General features: G+C 47.9%; 1 protein-coding gene across 1 annotated transcript in view; it reads left to right on the top strand.

Moving 5' to 3' along the window:
• The first annotated feature begins 20,713 nt into the window (after positions 1-20,713).
• The window catches only part of LOC139237981 (adhesion G protein-coupled receptor E5-like), a 73,271-nt gene continuing 68,977 nt past the window's right edge, over positions 20,714-25,007 (top strand). The window contains exon 1 of the mRNA XM_070867349.1: positions 20,714-20,932. Coding sequence (XP_070723450.1) covers positions 20,902-20,932 — 31 coding nt within the window. The 5' untranslated portion in view covers positions 20,714-20,901. The remainder of the gene's footprint in view (positions 20,933-25,007) is intronic.

The raw sequence follows: 25,007 nt of genomic DNA, 5'->3' as shown, positions 1-25,007 counted from the left end.
ATGTCTCTGAGCCTTACACTAAACATCTTTTTCGGATTGTAGTGTCCGCCGCTGCCAGTCATCATCACCATGGCGCCGGGCGTCACCACTTAAAGGGGCGAGCCTGCATGGTTTTTATGTTCAGTCCACCAGGGAGGGTTTTGGCCGGGCCAAAGGCCTGGCACCCAAGAGGCGGTGCCAAATTGCCTGTTGGCGGCCCGGCCAAACCCGGGGGCATAATTGTCGGCCCGACCTGGCAGTCGGCCGACAAAAAATTAAACATGGCGGTGGCAGCAGCGTGCCCTCCCCTTTAATGGGAGCCGCACCGCCATTGCAGAAGGCCGCAGCCTCACTGAACCGCCTGAGAAAAGCAGCTTTTGGCGGGAGGAAGATTTTCTCGGTGGAATTTCGCCGTCCGGGGGGAACATTAGGACTTAGGACGGATCGTCAGCAGCGGAGCAGTAGTGGGGGGAATGGCTCACCACCGGGATACCGCAGGAGCGGAATTTTGATAATGGCGGCCATTCTACGAAAGGTCGGCGGCCATTGCACTCCGCAGCATGGCCGCCGATTTCTGGTGTTAAGAGGCCAGATAATGGAAAGGGGCAATTTCGGACCCATAGCCTCATACAGCACAGAAGCAGACCATTTGGCCCACCATCCCTGTGCTGGCTCTCAAACCAGTCCCACTCTTTCCTCATAGCCCTGCAAATTTGTCCTTTTCAATATATGTCCAATTTTCTTTTGAAAGTTACTATTGAATCTACTTCCACCGCCATTTGAGGCAGCATGTTCCAGATCACATCGACTCACCGTGTAAAAAAATATTCTGCTCATTTTCCTCCTGGATTTTTTTTGGCAATTATCTTAAATCTGTGGTCTCTGGCTACCGGCCCTTTGAGGCCACAGTTTCTCAGAAGAGGTCCTGCAAAACATTCTTGAACGGAACTGAGATCAGGAGGGTCAGACTGTTGGGTGTCTGTGGCAGGAAACCTGAAAAAAATTATTTCATTCACATGGAAGTGAAACGCTGCCACTGAGTGCCAACTCACCCTCCTCCCCAGGTCTACACACCAGCGCAACAAGAAGATCAATGACTTGACAGGTCATGCAAGGTATACGGCCATTCCCCTTCTTCTTCCGTGGACCGCTTAGACATCAAACACACACTTCGCCCTCTAAAATATCCTATCACGATAAACTCTGGTTAAGGGAGGTGGGACTAACTCAGGATATATTTTTTTATTAGTTTCTGGGATGTGGGCATTGCTGGCAAGGCCGGCATTTATTGCCCATCCCTAATTGCCCCTGAGAAGGTGGTGGTGAGCTGCCTTCTTGAACCGCTGCAGTCCGTGTGGTGAAGGAACTCCCACAATGCTGTTAGGGAGGGAGTTCCAGGATTTTGACCCAGCGACGATGAAGGAACGGCCGATATATTTCCAAGTCAGGATGGTGTGTGACTCGGAGGGGAATGTGGAGATGGTGGTGTTCCCATGCATCTGCTGCCCTTGTCCTTCTAGGTGGTAGAGGTCACGGGTTTGGGAGGTGCTGCCGAAGAAGCCTTGGCGAGTTGCTGCAGTGTATCATGTAGATGGTGCACACTGCAGCCACGGTGCGCCGGTGGTGGAGGGAGTGAGTGTTGAAGGTTGTGGATGGGGTGCCAATCAAGCGGGCTGCTGTGTCCTGGATGGTTATTGATGTGTATGCATGCCGTTTACTGTGTGATGTCTGTAACACTGTTATGCCACACTGAATGTACCCTTACACTGTACACACCTTGCCTGTACACCAGAGGGTGCTGCTGCTGGAGACCTAAGGGTTACCCGCACACTGGAGGTAACCCAGTATAAAAAGGAACACACAGCTTGTTGTCGGCATTCAGGAGCTGCAAGTAAAGGACTGCAGGTCTGCACAGTTTAAGTATCATACCCTGCCTCGTGGAGTCATTACTAAAGGTGCCTACATACGCGACAACTGGCGATGGGAATACAAGGTCACGAAACACACGTTCAACATGTCGAATCTCAGCAACTTTCAGCAATTTACCGATGGGTAAGATTGGGACGTTTTTGGGGGAAGATTGGGATGTTTTTGGGGCAAGATTGGGACGTTTTTGTAGAAAGATTGGAACACTTAAGGAGACTGGCTGCACCGTGCGACTTTGGCGACCATCTAAATGAAGCACTAAGGGACTCTAATCCGACGAGAGCAGTGCACCGCATTGATACTTCTAAGGGCAGAAACGCTGTCCCGAGTCCCGCAACCCTGAGTTCGCCACATGGGGCAAACCGGCTAGCCCCGTGCTGGCGCTGTGGAGGAAACCACAGGGCCCACCAGTGCCGCTACAAAGACTATGCATGCAAAGAGAAAAGGCACCTTCAAAGGATGTGCAGAAAAAGCTTTACTCACCGCGTCTCTGATGAGTTGGCTGATCACCGGGGCTCCGACACAGAGGAAGGTGAAGTTGCTCAACCCCTGGAAGAAGAGTATGGAACTCATACCTGCTCCACCTAAAGTTCTTCGTGGGCGATGAAAGTAGACTTCGACGGAGTCCCAGTTTCTATGGAGAGCGACACAGGGGCGAGCCAGTCTGTGACGAGCCAAGCAACCTTTGAAGAACTTTGGATGAATCCCGGCAATCGACTACAACGGCAGCCTGTCCAAGCGAAGCTGCTCCCAGGCCTCTGGGCTCCGGCAATCGACCTCGAACATGGATCCATCGCTGCAACCGGAGATTCTACTGTCCAGCTCGACTGCCCACAGCACCCCAGCAAAATCTCCGAGATCGAGAATCCAAACTCACTTTCCGGGCCGGGGCAGCACTCCAAGAGGTGAACATCGACAAAAGAAATGGATTCCCAACATCCAGGATCGAACCTGTGGAAGAAAAGAGCACCACAGCCTACCTGCAGCAAGACCAGAAAATGGCCGCAGCACCACAAGCAGCAGAACCTGTAACCAAAATGGCCTCCGCCATGCCACGAGTGAACATGGAGGAGCATCATGTGACATTGAGCGGCCAATCGGATTTGAAGGCTCCCTTAAAGGAGACCAGTAACCAAAAAAATTTAAAGGGGAAATTTCAACTCTTTGAGTACACGGACTTTAAAGCTAAAGATGCAATTAAAGGGTACAAGTATGAAAATGTATGCAATGTAACCATGAATTGTGATGCTGGTTTAACTAATGTGACTAATGAGATGAATGCAGATGTCAGTAAGGTTAAGAACAAGTCTATTATGCTTAACAATAATGATAATGAATGTGAAATGCCTAATGTAACCATGTCTATTGAAAACAGGACACCCAAAAGTGATGCAAATGCTAGAATGTATAATGCAGGCTCGACTATGTGTGATCAGAGCCAAGGTGTTATGTATACTGGTAGGACACTGCCAAAGGACATTGGGTCCTACAGGGACCATGCTGATACCAATGGAATCCTCCTGTGGAAGACCCCCAGGTCCAGCAGGCTACCTGACCATGTAGTCTGGACCTTTGGAACGAATGTGATGCCCCTTGCAGGACACACACACAGGTAGTGGGAGCAGACCCACTGCAGGGACAGTAGTCAATGGGCAACTCAGCCACAACCAATGGCAACCTGCATCAAACCAACCCTACAACCCCTGGCCACCAGGGCCAACACCAGAAGCATGAGGCCAATACCCCTCCAGCTTCTCTGGCAAACCCTGGGATGCCCTGACCCTCATCCCAATTGGTGGACAAGGAGCCCACCCAGTCTTGTGGCCCTGCCCACCACCCCACAACTACCCACATCACAGTGTATACACACTACCCACTGCTGCCGTGGCTACCCCGCCGAGGGATCCCACAACAGTGACACCCACATGGTCTGTGTGTGAGGGAGGGGAAACGTACGAGGCCAGCCTCAAGTACAGGGGTCACAACCCTCAGCACAACCTCCCATAGCCCACCGCTGATCAAATCCCCTGATATGACAATAAGGATATGAAAAATGCTTAGGGGAAAGTATTGTTGTGTATGCATGCCTATTTACTGTGTGATGTCTGTAATATGTTATGCAACACTGAATGTACCATTACACTGTACACACCTTGCCTGTACACCAGAGAGTGCTGCTGCTGGAGACCTAAGGGTTACCTGCACACTGCAGGTAACCCAGTATAAAAAGGAACACACAGCTTGCTGTCGGTACTCAGGAGCTGCAAATAAAGGACGACAGGTCTGCACAGTTTAAGTATCATCACCTGCCTCGTGGAGTCATTACTAAAGGTGCCTACATACACCACAGTTATTATTATGGTATGGCTACCTATCTTCCCTCACAGCAATGACTTGCATGTGCAACATTAAAATCCCTTCCTGCATTTAAAGAGAATGATACCACCACCTTTACTGCAGCGGCAAGAACCCTAACTGAGTCCCCTCTGATCGAGCTGAGGGCAGTGAGGTCAATTGGTGGGAACGGTAGCATAGTGGTTAAGTTACGGGACTAGTAATTCGGAGACGAGTTCAAATCCCACCATTGCAGGTGGGGAATTTAAATTCAGTTAAATAAATAAATCTTCAAAGTGGAAAAAAAAAAGCTCGCGCCAGTAATGCTGACCAGAAAACTATATCGGATTATTGTAAAACCCCATCTGGTTCACTAATTACCTTTCAGGAAGGAAATCGTCTGGGCCTATAGGTGACTTAAGACCCACAGCAACATTGGTTGACTCTTAACTAGCCTCTGACATGGCCTAGCGAGCCCCTCAGTTATACCAAACCTCGACAAGAAAGAAGAACGGCAATACCGGATGGACCACACGGCACCAGCTTCAGACATGACAACGGTACTCCCTCCCTAACAGCACTGTGGGAGCAGCTTCACCACACGGACTGCAGCGGTTCAATGGCAATTAGGGATGGGCAATAAATGCCGGCCTTGGTAGCGACGCCCAGATCCCGGAACTAATACAAAAGAAAAAAAAAATTGTAACTACCTAACTAGCCAGTCAAGGAGAACACAGTGCAGACTGGGAGTTACATCTGAGACATTAGGGTCGGTCTGGTGGGGGACCAGTTCAAGGAGCACAATGGCTCTCCTGTCATATTGCAGCTCGAGACAGAAAGGCCACAAGTAATGTCGGTATTGGGCTTTGAGGCATGTGAGAGTGAGTACCTGTCTTCCAAAGAAAGACCTGTGTTTATATAGCACCTTTCACGACCACAGGATATCTCAAAGCACTTTACAACCAATGAAGTACTTTTAGAGTGCAGTCACTGTTGTAATGTGGGAAACGCGGCAGCCAATTTGCGCACAGCAAGCTCCCACAAACAGAATGTGATAATGACCAGGTTATCCTTTTTCTTGGTGATGCCATTTGAGGGATAAATATTGGCCAGAACACCGGGGAGAACTCTCCTGCTCTTCGAAATAGTGGCATGTGATCATTTACATCCACTTGAGAGAGCAGACGGAGCCTGGATTTAATGTCTCACCTGAAACACGACACCTCCGACAGTGCAACGCTCCCTCAGCACTGCACTGGGAGTGTCAGCCTGGATTTATGTGCTCAATTCCCTGGAGTGGGACTTGAACCCACGACCTTCTAACTCAGAGGTTTGAGTGTGCTGCCCACTGAGCCACGGCTGACACCAATGCCACGGGAAGCAGCAGAAACTGTATTGAAATTTTGAAAAACAAATCACTCTGGCAGATTTTGCTTTTTGGCCGGCTTTGCTTTCTGGCAGCGAAGAGACCTTCGTCATTTTAAGGCTTTCGTTTTATTCATGGTCGCCAGGCGAGCTGCAGGGTGTCAAACAGGCCTCCCAACACAGCTCACCAGATTCAACAACAACAACAACAACTTGTATTTATATAGCGCCTTTAACGGAGTGAAACGTCCCGAGGCGCTTCACAGGAGTGTTAACAGATAAAAGATTTGACACCGAGCCGCATAAGGAGAAATTAGAGCAGGTGACCAAAAGCTTGGTCAAAGAGGTAAGTTTAAAGAAGTGTCTTAAAGGAGGAAAGAGAGGTAGAGAGACGTAGAGGTTTAGGCAGGGAAATCCAGAGCTTGGGGCCCAGGCAACAGAAGGCACGGTCACCGATGGTTGAGCGATTATAATCAGGGATGCTCAAGAGGGCAGAATTCGAGGAGTGCAGACATCCCTGGGGGGTTGTGGGGCTGGAGGAGATTACAGAGCGAGGGAAGGGTGAGGCCATGGAGAGTTTTGAAAATAAGGATGAGAATTTTGAAATCGTGATGTTGCTTAACCGCGAGCCAATGTCGGTCAGCGAGCACAGGGGTGATGGGTGAGCGGGACTTGGTGCGAGTTAGGACACGGGCAGCTGAGTTTTGGATCACCTCTAGTTTGCGTTGGGTACAATGTGGGAGGCCAGCCAGGAGTGTTTTGCAATAGTCAAGTCTAGAGGTAACAAAGGCACGGATGAGGGCTTCAGCAGCAGATGAGCTGAGGCAGGGGGCGGAAATGGGATTCAGCAATGAAAAGCAGCTCAGAGCTGCCGCCATTGAGGTAAGTGGTGAGGGGAGGGGTCGCGATCATGGAGGGCGCAATCCAGGGGGCTGCAACGATCCGGATCCCCAGCGCCCGCAAAAAATAAGTCAAGGCAGGCCTTTGCTGGTTCCCTCCTCTTCCCTCGCCCGTGGAGCTGGTCGGAATGAACATGTTGCAGACTCCAACTAGTTCCGACCTAAAATGGCAACCAAGGTCACAGGAGCACGTTTTCCATATCAATAGGGGGCTGAATCAGGCGGGTGCTTTGGACAGCTAGCGATAGGCCCCATTCAAAATGGCGGCCGCCGCATTGCCGGCGGCAACTGGATGTGGAAGTCTACCGACGCCATTTTGTGGCCTTTACCGCCTCATTGATGCCTGGCAAAGGGAGTCAAAATGTGTGTCACGAATGAAGCCATTAAAGAGTTTTATATTCTCTAAACCACCAGTCGCTCTGTGTGTTCCACTAAAACGGGAAATGTAATCAGTAAATAATTTCTGTTTCAGGTCCGATAACCAAATTTGGGGAACCAGGTACAGCAAAATAACATCACGTGAGACATGTCAAGAGAGTGTAAAGAAAAATCATTAAAAATGCTAAAAAATAGAAGTTTATACAATCATATAGATGGATTTTCGGGTCTTTGCGCTCCGTTTCTCGCCCCGGAGCGGCGGCAATGGCGGGGGTGAGGTGTTCTGGGCGGGCGGTCAGCCTCCAGCGCCCCGCGACGATCCTCGGGTCCGGTTTAGCGGCGGCGCGGAGCAGCACCGCCCGGAAGAGCTGCGCCCGGTGTGCAACGCCTCCCCCCGATTACGACACCGGCGCGAGTTTTGACTCCCGCCCGACCCGCCCGCCCCGCAGCGCGCCCCGCAGTGACCGCCTGGGAAATCAGACGGGGAACCTATACCGACAGCGGAGAGGTGAGTCATGGACTCCTGAGGTAAGTGCGATTGTTTTTAAAAAAAACATTTTGTTGTGGTGGCATGGGTAATGTTTTGGGAATGTTTTTGTGGAGTTTTTTAGGGTTGTTTTTCTCTCCAGGCATCTCTGGGAGCGCTCTTTAGCTCAGGAGTTTCCCATGGTAACGCCCCAAGAAAGGGGTACAACGCCTCCCTTAGCACTGCGCCCCCTGACTCAGGGCCCAGCTGCCCAAAGTTACCTACTGAGGCGCAAACTGTTCTCCGGGCGCTAACCTTACCGCTCCGCCGCCATTATCGCCCCGAAATCATCAAAGCCAAAAATGCAGCCCTACGAGTTGTGTCTCTCGCATGTTTTTAACCACGGATTGACGTGGTGCTGAGTCACACTGAGTGGGGAGGACCAAGTCTCTTCCCTTCTCTGCGCTGAGTTGATTGATCTCAACCTGGATAGCTGATGTAAAAGAAAGAATTTGCATTTATATAGTGCCTTTCACAACCTCAGGACATCCCAAAGCGCTTTGCGGCCCATGCCACCCCCTTGAAGTGTGGTCACTGTTGTAATGTGGGAAACGCGACAGCCAACATGTGCACAGCAAGCTCCCACAAACACAAATGTAAGATTGACTAATATTTATCTCTCTGTTTAAGGTGTCAGTTGAGGGGTAAATATTAGTCAAGATAGCAGGGAGTATTCCACTGCACTTCTTTGAATAGCGTCATGGTATGCTTTGCGTTCACCTGAGAGGGCAGGTAGGGCTTCAGTTTAACATCTCACCTGAAAGATGGCCCCTCTAATAGTGCAGCCATGGAAGCTTAGATTTTGTGCTCAAGGTTCATGAAGTGGGACCTGAACCTATGACCTTCAGACCACAGAGGCAAGAGTGCTACCCACTGAGCCACAGTTGACAGAGGATCATTACTAGTCTCAGCAGCCCTGGACTTTGGGGTAAAAAAAATTGGCAAGGTTTCTGCACCTGCTCACAATGCATTTATCCTTCCTGGAAGGTGTGTGTGTCTGTATGTGTGTATGTGGGCAGATGACTGTGTGTGCGCGCGAATGTCTGTGTGTGCATGTCAGTGTGTGTGCGTGTGTCTGTGTGTGTATGTCTGTCTGTATGTCTGTATGGTGTGTGAGGGCAGATGTATGTGTGTGTGTGTGTGTGTGTGTGTGTGTGTGTGTGAGAGCAGGTGTATGTGTGTCTGTGTCTGTGTGTGTCTGTGTCTGCGTCCGTGCGTGCCTGTGGGTGTGTCCCTGTGAGTGTCTGTGTCGCTATCTCTATCTGTGTCTGTGTGTGTGTGTCTCTGTGTGTGCGTCTCTGTGTGTGCGTCTGTGTGAGAGTGTGTGTGTGTGTGTGTTTCTATGAGCGTGTGTGTATATGTCTGTTATGGTGTGTGTGTGTCTGTCTGTCTGTGTCTGTCTGTGTGGTGTGTGTGTATATGTCTGTTTGACTGAGTGTGTGTCTGTGTGGTGCGTGTGTCTGTGTGAGTGAGTGAGTGTTTGTGTGTGTGTGTGTGTGTGTATGTGTGAGTGAGTGTTTGTGTGCGTCTGTGAGTGAGTGTTTGTGTGTATGTGTGAGTAAGTGTTTGTGTGTATGTCTGTGTGAGTGAGTGTTTGTGTGCGTCTGTGAGTGAGTGTTTGTGTGTATGTGTGAGTAAGTGTTTGTGTGTATGTCTGTGTGAGTGAGTGTTTGTGTGTATGTCTGTGTGAGTGAGTGTTTGTGTGTGTTAGTGAGTGTTTGTGCGTGTGTCTGTGTGAGTGAGTGTTTGTGTGTATGTGTGTGTGTGTGTGTGTGTGTTTGTGAGTGTTAGTGAGTGTTTTGTGTGTGTGTGTGTGTGTGAGTGTTTGTGTGTGTGTGTGTATGTTAGTGAGTGTTTGTGTGTGTTAGTGAGTGTTTGTGTGTGTGTGTGTGTGTGAGTGTTTGTGTGTGTGTGAGTGTGTGTGTGTTAGTGAGTGTTTGTGTGTGTTAGTGAGTGTTTGTGTGTGTGTGTGTATGTGTGTGTGTGTGTGTGAGTGTGTTTGTGTGTGTGTGTGTGTGTGAGTGAGTATTTGTGTGTGTGTGTGTGTTAGTGAGTGTTTGTGTGTGTGTGTGTGAGTGTGTGTGTGTGTGTGTGTGTGAGTGTGTTTGTGTGTGTGTGTGTGTGAGTGAGTATTTGTGTGTGTGTGAGTGAGTGTTTGTGTGTGTGTGTGTGTGTGTTTCTGTGTGTGTGTGTGTGTGTGTGTGTTTCTGTGTGTGTGTGTGTGTGTGTGTGTGTGTGTTTCTGTGTGTGTGTGTGTGTGTGTGTGTGTGTTTCTGTGTGTGTGTGAGAGTAGATGCCAGGTTGGGTTTATCCCCGGGGTTGAATAGCTGGCCAACATTCAGTGTCTAACCTCCCAAGTGAAGAATGATTGGGCAGTGACCACTGCCACTCAACAAGAGTCACAAAAGTGGGGAAAGGAAAAAAAAATATTTACCAACACACACAGCTTAGCAGAAATGAAGTCACTTCTGTCAAGTGCCTCAGTTAAAACATAAACCCACAGAGTGTAGATCAGCAGAAGGACCACAACATGGGTTACATGAAGCGAAATCAGTTCAGTCCTCCAAGATTGGTGAAGCCAGGTTTGTTATATGGGAGGCAGGGTGGCAGAAAGGTTGACTATAAAATGATAAATACTCGGTGTGGTGTCCTGTCCTGACCAGTTCATGGGCTTATCTACAGATACCAAGCCCTGAGATGTGTTATAGCAGCAGTTTAGACTTGTGAGAAAGGAAGTGCTTCAAGTAAAAAAGAACTCGGTGTGGGTTGGAGGGGCGGGTGGGGAGGGTTTACCAGTCAGCTTGATGGCAGGAGGCAGACAGTGAGACGGAGGCATTGCTCAGTCATTGGTGACGGGAAATATCCCCTAGTTCACTAACACAGAAACTAATGTGGGCACCCACAGCAGTTCGACGCGTCCTAGATGGAAAGTACCATTGAAGCACTCGCAACCAGAGGAATACAACAAGAACAACTCGTATTTATATTGCGCCTTTAATGTAGTGAAACTTCCCAAGGCGCTATATCAATGCAAGTCTTTCTTTCTTTCATTAAGAGGCGTCCGGTTAGGCCGCCTGCCGACCCAGTTACCGTGACGATCGCAGGCCCAGCACCAACGATCAGGGCAGCCCGATTTCGGGGAAGGAGGCTTCAAGCGCAAGCTAGGCCCCACCTCCGCATACAGAGAGGCCCCGGGGCCTGCGTTGGGTGCAAGTCCCGGACACCTTCACCAGAGCCGTTACCGACACGGTGGGAGGCACGCCCCCGGTGTGGGATGAGTGTGAGGCCGACATGTTGGACGTTCAGCCGTCTGCCCTATGCCCTAAAGCCGGCGCAGCCTCAATGAGTTTGCAGGCCTCAGAATCTAGATTATGCTTCAGGACCTTTTCTAAACTGTTTCTGGATTATTTTCAGCTATCTCACATCACTCTGATGGAAAAGTCCTGACTCCTCAACCCTTCGAGGGTGTCTAGGGAGCCAGATAAACAGCGTGCCCCAAACACAAGTAGCTATCCCTGAATCTTCATTATCTTTTGTGACTAGGCTTACCTTCAGCCTCCATAAATTCTAACTTCAAAACAACAACTTGTATTTATATAGCGCCTTTAACGTAGTAAAATGTCCCAAGGCGCCTCACAGCAGTGTTATAAGACAAAACTAATAAATTTGAGATCAAGCCGCGCAAGTAGAAATTACGGCAGATGACCAAATAGAGGTAGGTTTTAAGGACTGCCTTGAAGGAGGAAAGAGAGGTAGAGAAGCGGAGAGGTTTAGGGAGGGAGTTCCAGAGCTTGGGGCCCAGGCAGCTGAAGGCACGGCCACCGATGGTTGAGTGATTATAATCAGGGATGCTCAAGAGGGCAGAATTAGAGGAGTGCAGACACCTCGGGGGGGTTGTGGGGCTGGAAGAGATTACAGAGATAGGGAGGGGGCGAGGCCATGGAGGGATTTGTAAACAAGGATCAGAATTTTGAAATGGTGGCGTTGCTTAACCGGGAGCCAATGTAAGTCAGCGAGCACAGGGGGTGATGGGTGAACGGAACTCGGTGCGAGTTAGGACACGAGCAGCCGAGTTTTGGATCACCTCTAGTTTATGTAGGGTAGTTTGTGGGAGGCCGGCCAGGAGTGCGTTGGAATAGTCAAGTCTGGAGGTAACAAAGTCATGGATGAGGTCTTCAGCAGCAGATGAGCTGAGGCAGGGGGCGGAGGCGGCGATATTACGGTGGTGGAAATAGGCGGGTTTAGTTATGTTGCGGAAATGTGGCCAGAAGCTCATCTCAGGGTCAAATACGACGTCTAGGTTACAACGGTCTGGCAGAGCTTCGTATCAGATCTTGTTCGAAGTATAAAATAGGCAGTGTATTTATTTTACTATAAGCAAATAAGCAATAGTTAAATATTTACAGGAGACAGCCTTGCAGCGAACGTCCTGTGAGGACAAAATAATCACTACTCAACAACTAAGCTGACTGTTAAGAACTTTTAGCCATGGCTCAGTGGGTAGCATGCTCACTTCTGAGATCCTGGAAAGTTGTAGGTTCAAGTTCCACTCCAGACACTTAAGTGCAAAATCTCCATCAAAACACATTAGTGCAGTGCTGAGGGATGCTGCACTGTCGGAGGAGCCATCTTTCAGATGAGATGTTAAACCGAGGCCCTGTCTGCCCTCTCAGGTGGACATAAAAGATCCCGTAGCACTGTTTTGAAGAGGAGCAGGGGAGTTATCCCCAGTGTCCTAGCCAATATTTATCCCTCAACCAGCTTTACCATCATCATAGGCAGTCCCTCGAAGCGAGGAAGACTTGCTTCCACACCAAAAAAGGATGAGTTCACAGGTGTTTCAATGAAGGACCTAATATTCCAGATCCTGAAGGGTGGAAGATGCCTGTGCGTGGATTTTTTTAACGTGGGATGGCCGTTGCACACCAGCCACCACACGGGCTTGACAGAGCTAGGTCTTGGTCCAGTGGCAAGGGTTAACCAGGACGACTGGAGACCAGCTCTGCTGCACGGACCTAGTGCACACAATCGCAGCTTCACCAGAAACAGATTATCTGGCCATTATCACGTTGCTGTCTGTGGGAGCTTGCTGTGCGCAAGTTGGCGTTTCCCACATTCCCACAGTGACTACAGTTCAAAATTAATTCATTGGCCATGGAAGTGCTTTGTGACTTCCTGAAGTTGTGAAAGCCACGATTTGAATGCAAGTTCTCTCTGTTCCTTTCAATAATACAGTTTCTCTCCCTGGGAGGCAATACCACTGTCAGAGATGAATTCAAACGGTTCCTTGGAAACTCGAACAACTCTTCTCTTTAACTAGTTTCAAATTGAAAGGCGCTTTCTTGGAGATTTTCCAACAGAGGCTTTCATTTGAACAGAGCAGCCTTTTCTATGATGTCCTGGATTAAAGTGTCTGCAACTTGCTGGAACTTGAATATCTGACCAGTCAAATTTGTCAGGCCTACGCAAACTGAACCAATAGGAAGGCAAACTGAGAGTGGTGTACAACCGGCGTTAAATCCTGGTATTGCCAAGCATTGCCCCCTTGTACTATGTATTGGCCATATTTCCCCATCACCCACAGGGCACTATCTCGTTACATCCGTGGCTCAGTGGACAGCACTCCTGCCCTCGAATGTCAGAAGGTTGTGGGTTCAAGTCCCACTCCAGAGACTTGAGCACATAAATCCAGGCTGACACTCCCAGTGCAGTGCTGAGGGAGTGCTGCACTGTCGGAGGTGCCGTCTTTCGGATGAAACGTTAAACCGAGGCCCCGTCTGCTCTCTCTCAGGTGGACGTAAAAGATCGCATGGCACTATTTCGGAAAAGAGCAGGGGAGTTATCCCCAGTGTCCTGGCCAATATTTATCCCTGAACCAACATAATAAAAAAACAGATTTGGGGCTGAAATTGCCCCTTCCCTTGAGGCCTGTTACCGCCAGAAATTCGGGGGTCATGCTGCGGAGTGCAATGTCTGCCGATTTTTCGTGGAACGGCCGCCATTTTGAAAATTCCGCTCCTGCGGTATCCCGGCGGTGACCCGCTCCCCCCCCCACTACCGCTCCGCTGCTGCCGATGCGTCATCAGTGTGCGCACCGCCGATGTTCCCCCCCCCCCCGGAACGCGAATTCTGTGGAGAAAACCTTCCTCCCGCCGCTCGGTGCCACCGGCAGCTTTTCCTGTCGGCGCACTGTGCTTGGAGTGCTTCTAAAATGGCGGCGCGGCTGGATATTAAAGAGGAGGGCGCACTGCCGCGGCCGCCATCTTTTTTTCTTTGTCGGCCAACTGCCATGTTGGGCTGACAAAGAGTGCCAGGCCGCCGGCCGGCTCGAAACCCCCCCCCCCACCATCCCCGCCGGTGGCCCAGTGGACCGAACCTTAGAAACAGCGCAGGCTCTCGCCTTTAATTGAAGGGGAGAGACGTGGTGATGCGGCGCCGTGATGACATTATTCGCGCTATGCTGATGAGTGACAGCGGAGGACACTTCGCCCGCACCCCCACAACATTCGTCCCTCTAGTGTGCGAACGTCCGCTCAATGCCGCATTTCCGCCCCCATTATGACCGACTTCCGGGCCGCTGAAAAAAAACCCGCCAAAGAGCAGAATTTCGCTCAAGAGGCCACCGCATCCACCGGGCCAGTAAAAACAGTCAAAACATGGTGGGTGCGCCGTGTTTCCAGCGGTGGGCAACTTCGGTCACTGCTGGTCACTGCTGTTTGTGGGAGCTTGCTGTGCGCAAATTAGCTGCCACATTTCCCACGTTACAACAGTGACTGCACTTCAAAAAGTACTTCATTGGCTGTAAAGCGCTTTGGGACATCCTCAGGTCGTGAAAGGGGCTATCGAAATGCAGGTCTCTTTTCCTTACAGTGGATTCGGTGGGAATTATTAATGGTGTTTGGAGGATCGTGGTCCATTCGGGAAATGATCAGGTCAACACCCCCAACATTGAAACACTGACCACACTCGACCAGCTCCGTTGGGCGGACCACATTGTTTGCATGCCTGATGCAAGATTCCCAAAGCTAGCGCTCCACTCGGAACTCCTACACGGCAAGCGAGCCCCAGGTGGGCAGAGGAAATGTTTCAAGGACATCCTCAAAGCCTCTCTGATAAAGTGCAACATCCCCACCGACACCTGGGAGTCCCTGGCCCAAGACCGCCCTAAGTGGAGGAAGTGCATCCGAGAGGGCGCTGAGCACCTCGAGTCTCGTCGCCGAGCGCGTGCAGAAAACAGGCAGCGGAAGGAGCGTGCGGCAAACCAGTCCCACCCTCCCTGTCCCTCAACCACTGTCTGTCCCACCTGTGACAGAGACTGTAATTCCTATATTGGACTGTTCAGTCACCTGAGAACTCACTTTTAGAGTGGAAGCAAGTCTTCCTCGATTTCAAGGGACTGCCTATGATGATGAAGGACGGGGGAGTGGGACTGGCTGAAGTGCCCTTGCAGAGAGCCGGCACGGGCTCAATGGGCTGAATGGCCTCTTTCCGTGCTGTAACCATTCTGTGATTCTATGAAAGTGCCAAGTTTGCTGACGGGCCATGTCAAACTTGTTGCACATGCTGTCCAGTCAAGCTATGCTTGGGAATCCTAGTTACCACCAGCTGATTTATTCCTGGGCCCTCTATTAATATCCAGGTTGGCTCAGCTATTTATAATGTGGGCTCACTGCCAATGGAGTTGGCTCTGATCAGTGGCCCTGCTCCTTGCGTGCTGAGTTCCTGCAGCTTAGGCTGTGGGCATAGTTGGGAACCAGCAACAACAAGGGAATAGAAACATAGGAACATAGAAATTTACAGCGCAGAAGGAGGCCATTTCGGCCCATCGTGCCCCCGCCGGCCATCAGCAGCCCTGAAGGTTACATATAAACGTATGAACAATGACGGAAAGGCAAAGAGCACACAACCCAACCAGTCCGCCCCACACAACTGCGACACCCCTTATACTGAAACATTCTACACTCCACCCCAACCGGAGCCATGTGATCTCCTGGGAGAGGCAAAAACCAGATAAAAACCCAGGCCAATTTAGGGAAACAAATCTGGGAAAATTCCTCTCCGACCCATTCAGGCGATCGAAACAATCCAGGAGATCACCCTGGCCGTATTCGATTCCCTGTAGTACTTACCATCGTATCTGCACCGGCCAACAAGAGGTTATCCAGTCTAATCCCTGGAATGGCTGCCTGTGTGTGGCCCAGGTATCTGTGACTCCGCCATTGTGGTTGCAAAGATTCCCGGTGTGTCAGAGGGGTGGGGGGAGGGGCGGAATGTGAGCATAAGCCAACGAAGCATCAAATCCTTTGGACGATCCACCTGGATGGGCATCACGGTTCTGCTATCAAAGGTAGGGAATGAAGCCAGCCTGCGTAGATAGCTACGCCGCGACCTTCTGTATTACAGGGCTGGGCAGGCTCGCCAACCTCTGCTGTGATGGAAATACTTGCTTTGGAGGCAGTTCAGAGAAGGTTCACTCGGTTGATCCCGGGAATGAGGGGGTTGACTTATGAGGAAAGGTTGAGTACGTTGGGCCTCTACTCATTGGAATTCAGAAGAATGAGAGGTGATCTTATCGAAACGTATAAGATTATGAGGGGGCTTGACAAGGTGGATGCAGAGAGGATGTTTCCACTGATGGCATAAACTAGGCTAGAACTAGGTGGCATAATCTTAGAATAAGGGGCTGCCAATTTAAAACTGAGATGAGGAGGAATTTCTTCTCTCAGAGGGTTATGGATCTGTGGAATTTGCTGCCTCAGAGAGCTGTGGAGGCTGGGACATTGAATAAATTTAAGCCAGAGATAGACAGTTTCTTAACCGATAAGGGAATAAGGGGTTATGGGGAGCGGGCAGGGAAGTGGATATGAGTCCATGATCGGATCAGCCATGATCGTATTAAATGGCGGAGCAGGCTCGAGGGGCTGTATGGCCTTCTCCTGCTCCCATTTCTTATGTTCTTATTAAATAACTTAGGAAGCTCACGGGGGCGTAATTGTAACAAGGGGTGATTGTGTAAAATGGACGCTATCTGATCTGCTGTTGTAGTCAATGAACATAGAAATCAGGGGGGATGTATCAGAACATTAAGAATTAGGAGCAGCAGTAGGCCATTCGGCCCCTTGAGCCTACTCCATCATTCAATCAGACCGCGGCTGATCTTCAACCTCAACTCCACTTTCCCGCACTATCCCCATATCTCTTGATTCCATTAGAGTCGAAAAATCTATCGATCTCTGTCTTGAATATACTCAACGACTGAACATCCACAGCCCTTTGGGGCAGAGAATTCCAAAGATTCACCACCCTCTGAGTGAAGAAATTTCTCCTCCTCTCAGTCCTAAATGTCCTAAACTATGCTCCCTGGTTCTAGACCCTCCAGTCAGGGGGAAACAGCCTTCAGTATCTCCCTGTCAATCCCCCTCAGAATCTTATATGTTTCAATGAGATCACCTCTCATTCTTCTAAACTCCAGCAAGCATAGGCCCATTCTACTGAATAACAGGTGCTGGATCTGATTTCCCATATATTACGCCATCCCCCAAATTCAAAATGATCCCCCCCCCCATGCTGTGCAAGTGTGCACCAACTCTGCACCTTTCCTGATGTAATTTGCGTTTACCGGGAACCCTTCAAGCACTGAGCCTCAATCAACATAACAAAACCAGATTATCGGGTCATTATCCCATCGCTGTTTGTGGGAGCTTGCTGTGCGCAAATTGGCTGCCGCGTTTTCCACATTACAACAGTGACTACACTCCAAAAGCACTTCGTTGGCTGTAAAGCGCTTTGAGACATCCGGCGGTCGTGAAAGGCGCTATGTAAATGCAAGTCTTTCTTTCTTTTGAGCCAAAGTTCTGAAGGGGCATCAGAGGAACGATCGGCGTGTGGGCAGTGGCGTAACTAGAGGATGTGGGCCCTAATGCAAACATAGATCAAGGGCCCCTCTATCTCTACCCCAACGTATATAAAGAAAAAAATAAGAAAATCCCAAATAAATGATACGTCTTTAATACAATGTTCTTGAACATGTGATGAAATAAATATGAATTAAACAGAATTTACTTTAACACATATGCATAGATAAAAATAAAATTGAGGAAAAATACTTTAAAAAATCTTCTTTCGAGATTTCACAGTGGCGAAGTCATCAATAACTTTTGAAACGTCCATAATTTCCGCTTTTTGAGGAAGGACGTTCTTGCTTTTGAGGGAGTGCAGCGAAGATTCACCAGACTGATTCCTGGGATGGCCGGACTGACATACGAGGAGAGACTGGATCGACTGGGCCTGTATTCACTGGAGTTTAGAAGGCTGACAGAACTGGACAGGTTAGATGCGGGAAGAATGTTCCTGATGTTGGGGAAGTCCAGAACCAGGGAACATAGTCTTAGGATAAGGGGCAAGCCATTTAGGACTGAGATGAGGAGTAACTTCTTCACTCAGAGAGTTGTTAACCTGTGGAATTCCCTACCGCAGAGAGTTGTTGATGCCAGTTCATTGGATATATTCAAGAGGGAGTTAGATGTGGCCCTTGCGGCTAAAGGGATCAAGGGGTATGGAGAGAAAGGAACGGGGTACTGAAGGAATGATCAGCCATGATCTTATTGAATGATGGTGCAGGCTTTAAGGGCCGGATGGCCTACTCCTGCACCTATTTTCTATGTTTCTATGTTTCTATGTTTTTCTGCTTCTATACTTAAGAGAGCTATGTGTGACAATCGTTCTTGACCCAAAGAATTTTGAAGGTAGTTTTTTATTATCTTCATCTTCGAAAATGTTCGTTCCACAGATGCCACCCGTAACAGGAATCGCCAAAAAAAGAATCAGTAGCGAACAAACTTCAGAGTAACTCATGCGAAACGTATAAGATTATGAGGGGGCTTGACAAGGTAGATGCAGAGAGGATGTTTCCACTGATGGGGGAGACTAGAACTAGAGGGCATGAATTTAGAATAAGGGGTCGTCCATTTAAAACAGAGATGAGGAGAAATTTCTTCTCTCAGAGGGTTGTAAATCTGTGGAATTTGCTGCCTCAGAGAGCTGTGGAAGCCGGGACATTAAATAAATGTAAGACAGAAATTGACAGTTTCATAAAAGATAAAGGGGATAAGGGGTTATGGGGAGCGGGCAGGGAAGTGGACCTGAGTCCATGATCAGATCAGCCATGATTGTATTAAATGGCGGAGCAGGCTCGAGGGGCCGTATGGCCTACTCCTGCTCCTATTCCTTATATTCTTATGTTCTTATGCCACCGTAAGAGGAATCGTCAAAAAAAGAACCAGTAGCAAACAAACTTCAGAGTAACTTGTGCTCATGTCATAGATGTTAATTAATGCTAGTTTAGCTAATTCTCTGATGGTGTTGATCTTTTCAATTTCTGCTCTCAGCGTTTTGACAAAAAGCAATAGCGGTCTTGTACAAGCTCGTCGTAAAATTTCCGGTGTCTTCGGTTCCTCTTACTTTTCAACTCAGTTGGGGTACCCCATTTTTTTAGCAACTTCTTCTGCCTCCTCTAAAGTCACTTCGAATTCATTTCGAAGCTATGTCCCCGCGATGTAGGACATTTCTAGTTGAACCGCTGCCTGAGCGATGTCCAAATCCTTTGATTGTAACAATGTGGACATCAAATTTATGCTCAAAAGAATCTTTTCCAATAATACGGTAATCGTGAAATTCAAAATTCTCCATATTGTTCTTTATCCTTATTGCTTCTATTTTTTCATCTTGTTTTGTACTTTCCAAGATGATTTTGTTTAGCGCTTTCAAAACATCCGAATAGCGTTGTTTTATAGCTATTAACGATGATAAACGACCAGCCCTTCGTGTTGGATTCTATTTTTTCAGAGTTATGGCTGATTAACCAGTAAACGAAGATAGCAGATCCCAGCGATTGATACTATGCCCGTAAAAATACATAAATACTTTGGATGACTGCAATATAATTGGTTATTTTTTCGATGCCATTAATTGCATCATTCACTACCAAGTTGATATTGTGAACGGCACAATGAATATATAACGCATTCGGTTTCAAATTTTTTATACGAGTTTGTATCCCAGAATAAACACCGTTCATTGCGCTAGCACAGTCATATCCTTGACCTCGACCATTTTGAGAGTTCTAAATCGTTCGTTTGTAATACGTTGTAACTAGCTTAAAATTTTTTTTTACCAAAAAAGAATTATAAGGTTTTCGGTCTTATTTCGCTTTTGTTTGGTTCAATTTCGCCGAAATATTTCCTCATCTTAAAAATGAATTATTTAATTTAAAAAATAATTTCAATTTTGCTTTTGTTTGTTTCAATTTCACTTGCTCTAAAAATGAACACTGAAACAAATCAACATTCAACTCCAACAACTCGTCAAAATTACGCAAAATTAACTAATGAACGACAAGAAACATTAATAAAAAATCCTAACGATGGAAAGAATGTTTCTGAAATTGCAGCATACGAGGGATTATCTTGCAATACAGAGAAGTATTATAAAAAGATATTTAACAACAAGAATAGTGGATAAACCGTCAAAGGGTATCCGATAACAAAGAGTCCCTCTTAACCAAGATGGAAGAATGCCTTAGTGCTATAACATCAGGGGATTGTGGTGGATATGACCGCAACATGAAAAGATATATTAGGATGTCTTTAAACATAGAAACATAGAAAATAGGTGCAGGAGTAGGCCATTCGGCCCTTCAAGCCTGCACCACCCACCATTCAATACGATCATGGCTGATGAGAAGCCACATTAATTAAAACGTTACTTATTATATATCATATTACTATTCGAATTATATAGTTATTTAAAATGTTATCAAAATTGAATCGAAAACAATTGTTAAATAATTCATTTTTAGAGGTTAGGGAATTTTTGCGGCGAAATTGAACCGAATCAGTTTTTAAGATAAGGAAATATTTAGGCGAAATTGAACCGAACAAAAGTGAAATAGGACTGAAAGCCCTATAAAATGAAAAGTTTGGGAACAAAAATCCTAAAGTTCAAGGGCCCCCTTCAAGCGAGGACCCCAATGTCACTGCATTGGCATAGTTACATCACTGCTTGGGGTGGGAACTGGGTCGGGTGGGTGAAGTTACATGAATTTAGTACAGCACCTAAACGATTACCTTTTTAACTGGCTGAGGAAACCCCATTGCGGTTTTGAAAGATTATAGCTGCCACCAAATTAAGCGGTGACTCATTAATGTTACTTAATGACTGCACGAGCTTGGAAATGTCATCAGGGTACCTCCCCCTTTAAGTCCTTTCATTGGTTAAAGTCTCCGAGGCAGAGGGAGCTCGAGGTGGTTAGATTGGCAAAGGCAGCAAATCTGAAAGCACGATCAGTCCTTTCACACATGAGGGAAAGCAGTCAGTGTCTGGAAAGCTGTGTGAGCAAGGACAGCCTAGCAGCAGTACGTGACCACATAGTGTGAGAAACTGCTCTCCACCAGAGTTCTGCTGTTTAACCTGAGGAGCTGGCAACACTCCGTATTCATGGCATCCAGTCACGTCTCCTCCTGGCTGGGTAAGTTTGACAAGCTTGCTGTGTACTAGATACAAAGTCAAAGATTGTGATAGCCACCTGTTGGTCTATCTCTCCTCTTCCCCCTCCTTTCTCCTTCTGTCTCTCCAATCCTATTTTATTTATGAAGAATCGCTCCATTGGTTTCTCTCAACCAATTCGAATAATTCTCGGAGTTATCCCAAGCTCTGGAATTCCCTCCCTAAACCTCTCGGTCTCGCTACCCCTCTCTCCAGCTTTAAGACGCTCCTGAAAACCTACGTCTTTAACCAAGCGCCTGTCCTAATCTCTCCTCGTGTGGCTCGGTGTCAAATTTTGTTTGATAACGCTCCTGCTGGAGCGCTTTTGGATATCTTGCTTCGTTAAAGGCGCTATATAAATGCAAGATCCTGTTATTGGTGCTCTAATTGTTCCAGTTGGTGAGGATGTGAGGCTGGGAGGAAAGTGTCTCCTTGTGTTAAATGTACTGACGTGACCGTGCTGCCAGAAGTCTGTGTAAAGATACCTGTCATCTCTGTTCGGGTTAAGCTGCTCCGGGAGATGTCCCTATCGAATGGCAATGCAGGTTATTATGGGCGGATGTTCACAGGATTTCCAGCTAGCTGGTAGAAATTGGTCGCGCAGACATCATTTTTATGGGGAGTTCTCTGAAGCCTCAATTATTTTATTGCAGTGTGTGCGGGTCAATGCATATGATCAGTGGGGAGCAAGACAGGAATCTAAAGACAAAACAAAAGAAAGACTTGCATTTATATAGCGCCTTTCACGACCACCGGACGCCTCAAAGCACTTTACAGCCAATGAAATACTTTTTGAAGTGTAGCCACAGTTGTAACGCGCCAATCAATTTGCGCACAGCGAGCTCCCACAAACAGCAATGTGATAATGACCAGAAAATCTGTATTTGTTCTGTTGATTGAGGGGTAAATATTGGCCAGGACACCGGGGATAAACTCCCCTGCTCTTCTTCTTCAAAATAGTGCCATGGGATCTTGTATGTCCACCTGAGAGGGCAGACGGGGCCTCGGTTTAATGTCTCTTCTGAAAGACGGCACCTCTGACAGTGCAGCACTCCCTCAGCACTGCACTGGGAGTGTCAGCCTGGATCTTTGCTCAAGTCCCTGGAGTGGGACTTGAACCCACAACCTCCTGACTCAGAGGCGCGAGAGCATTACCCACTGAGCCACAGCTGACACGCAAAAAGAGACAGGATTAAGGGAAATAAAGAATGAAGGAAAGGGCCGGGAGAAAGTGAGGAAAAAATGCATATTAAAATGAAGCAACACGGGAAATAAAAGTGAGAGGAAGGAAGGAGGGAAAGAGATGAAAGGAGGGAGAGAACAAAATAGAAAGGAGAGAATGAGGGTAAGAAAATAACAAGGAGAGAATGAAGCAGAAAGAAAGCAAAGAAAAGCAGGATACACATGAAGAACAGACTGGAAAAAAAGGTTAAATAAAGAGCAGCAAGGTGTAACCAAAGTATGAGAAGCAGTGTTACAGGGATAAAGAGTAAAGTACAACGCTGGAGCGGGAGAGTGTAGAGCGTTGCATTCTTTTCTTGATATGAATTCATGAAACTACTCCAGGAAATGATCAGGAAAGCCATGAATCGCACAGGAAGCAGAGTGTGGCGGACTGATATGGGAGCAGGGAGCAGGAACATGCATTGTAGAATGCCATGATAAGCAACAATATCATATTCACGCTTCCTGTTTTTTGTTTGATGCCTGGTTTAATCCGCCCATGCAACTATCGATCTGACTCACCCCCAGCGAAAGGCATGGCCATAAATTAGTAACCCGAGTCAAACACTTGAGGCACTGAGAAATTCACTGTCGGTGACACAGTCGAGTCTCGTACCACTTTCCTTTTATTTGAATTGTACTGTAAGTGAAAGCAGCCCCACACCTATAACCACCGATGCAGCAGCACCCTGTTGCATACAACATTACCTCGCCCCCTTGAACACTTGTAGCATTTGGCCAATTCCTTGCAATGGGATTTCACCCCATTCCACCTGTTTATTTCTCTCTTCCCTCTTGCCTTGAAATGGTTGACTCCTTCCTGTGTGGTCACCCTCCTCCACCTGGTCCAACTGGGCATTTTACATGTGGTTAGCCCAGACAGTGATTTTTTTTTTTTCTTTATTGGGATGTGTGCTTCGCTGGCAAAGCCGGCATTTAATGCCCATTCCTAATCACCTTTGAGAAGGTGATGGTGAGCTGCCTTCTTGAACCGTTGCAGTCCGTGTGGTGAAGGTGCTCCCACAGTGCTGTTGGGGAGGGAGTTCCAGGATTTTGACCCAGCGACGATGAAGGAACGGCCGATATATTTCCAAGTCAGGATGGTGTATTGGCATACGACTTGGAGGAAACTTAGAGGTGATGGTGCTCCCATGCACCTGGGATTTGTTGTTGAAGAAGCATTGGCGAGTTTCTGCAGTGCATCTTATAGATGGTACACACTGCAGCTGTGATGCGCCGGTAGTGGAGGGAGTGAATGTTGAAGGTGGTGGATGGGGTGCCAATCAAGCGGGTTGCTTTGTCCTGGATGGTGTCGAGCTTCTTGTATTGTTGGAGCTGCATTCATCCAGGCAAGTGGAGAGTATTCCATCACACTCCTGACTTGTGCCTTGTAGGTGGTGCAGAGGCTTTGCGGAGTCAGGAGGTGAGCCACTTGCTGCAGAATACCCAGCCTCTGACCCACTCTGGAAGCCATGGCATTTATGTGGCTGGTGCAGTTGAGGTTTTGGTCATTGGTGACCCACAGGATATTGATGGTGAGGGATTGGGCTATGGTAATGCCATTGAATGTCATAGGGAGGTAGTCAGGTTCAATATTGGAGGTTATCATTGCCTGTGTGATGCGAATGTTAATTGCCACTTAACTGACCAAGTCTGGATGATGTCCAGGCTTTGCTGTCTGTGGGCATGGACTGCTCCATTATCTGAGGAGTTGTGAATGGAGCTGAACACCATTCAATCATCGGTGAGCAGCCCCTCTTCTCATCATATGATGGAGGGAAGGTCATTGATGAAGTAGCTGAAGATAGTTGGGTATTTAACCATGGAAGAGTGGAGATTCTCAACTGAGTCAGATTCTGTCATCGTTTGACATCTGCACACGTGCATTTTAAGAACATAAGAAATAGGAGCAGGAGTCGACCATTCGGCCCCTCGAGCCTGCTCCACCATTGAATAAGATCATGGCTGATCTTCTATCTCAACTCCACTTTCCTGTACTATCCCCATATCCCTTGATTCCCTTAATATCCAAAAATCTATTGATCTCTGTCTTGAATATACTCAATTGAGATTTTCTGTCAGGAATCACTGGGTGGTGATCAGAAACAGAGACTTTGGGTATAAGTTCCCACTTCCTAGTCCAGTGGCATCAGGCCATTTGTAGCACTTGTACTGATACCCCAAGACCAGTGGTGGGTGTCTGGAACTTATTGCCTGAAAGGGCAGTAGAGGTAGAAACCCTCACCACATTCAAAAAGTACCTGGATGTGCACTTGAAGCGCTGTAACCTACAGGGTTATGGACCAAGAGCTGGAAAGTGGGATTAGGCTGGATAGCTCTTTGTCGGCCAGTGCGGACATGATGGGCCGAAATGGCCTCCTTCCCTGCTGTAAATCTCTCTGATTCTATCAGCCATCTCAACTCAGACTTTAAGACTATGAAGGGGTTCGATAGGGTAGACGTAGAGACTTGTGGGAGACACCAAAACTAGGGCCCATAAACATAAATCCAATGGGGAATTCAAAACAAATCTCTTTAGCGAGAGAGTGGTGAGAATGTGGAACTCTCTTCCACAAGGAATAGTTGAAGCGAACAGCAGAGATGCATTTGAGAGGAAGCTGGATAAACACATGAGGGAGGAAGGAATAGAAGGATGTGCAGATGCGGTGAGATGAAGGGTGGTAGGAGGCTTGTGGACCTGTCCGGCCCAGTGGTCTGTTTCTGTGCTGTAACTACTATGTAACTCCGTGAAAGACTCCAGCCTGGAGCCTTGCTGATCAGTATGTCTCAGTAATATGACAAGAGGTGCATTTACCCAGTAAGCCATCAAATTA

Source organism: Pristiophorus japonicus, chromosome 24, assembly GCF_044704955.1.
Source record: "Pristiophorus japonicus isolate sPriJap1 chromosome 24, sPriJap1.hap1, whole genome shotgun sequence".
Taxonomy (NCBI): Eukaryota; Metazoa; Chordata; class Chondrichthyes; family Pristiophoridae; genus Pristiophorus; species Pristiophorus japonicus.
The sequence above is the reverse complement of the archived record's forward strand: the minus strand, read 5'-3'. Positions and strand labels throughout refer to the sequence as shown.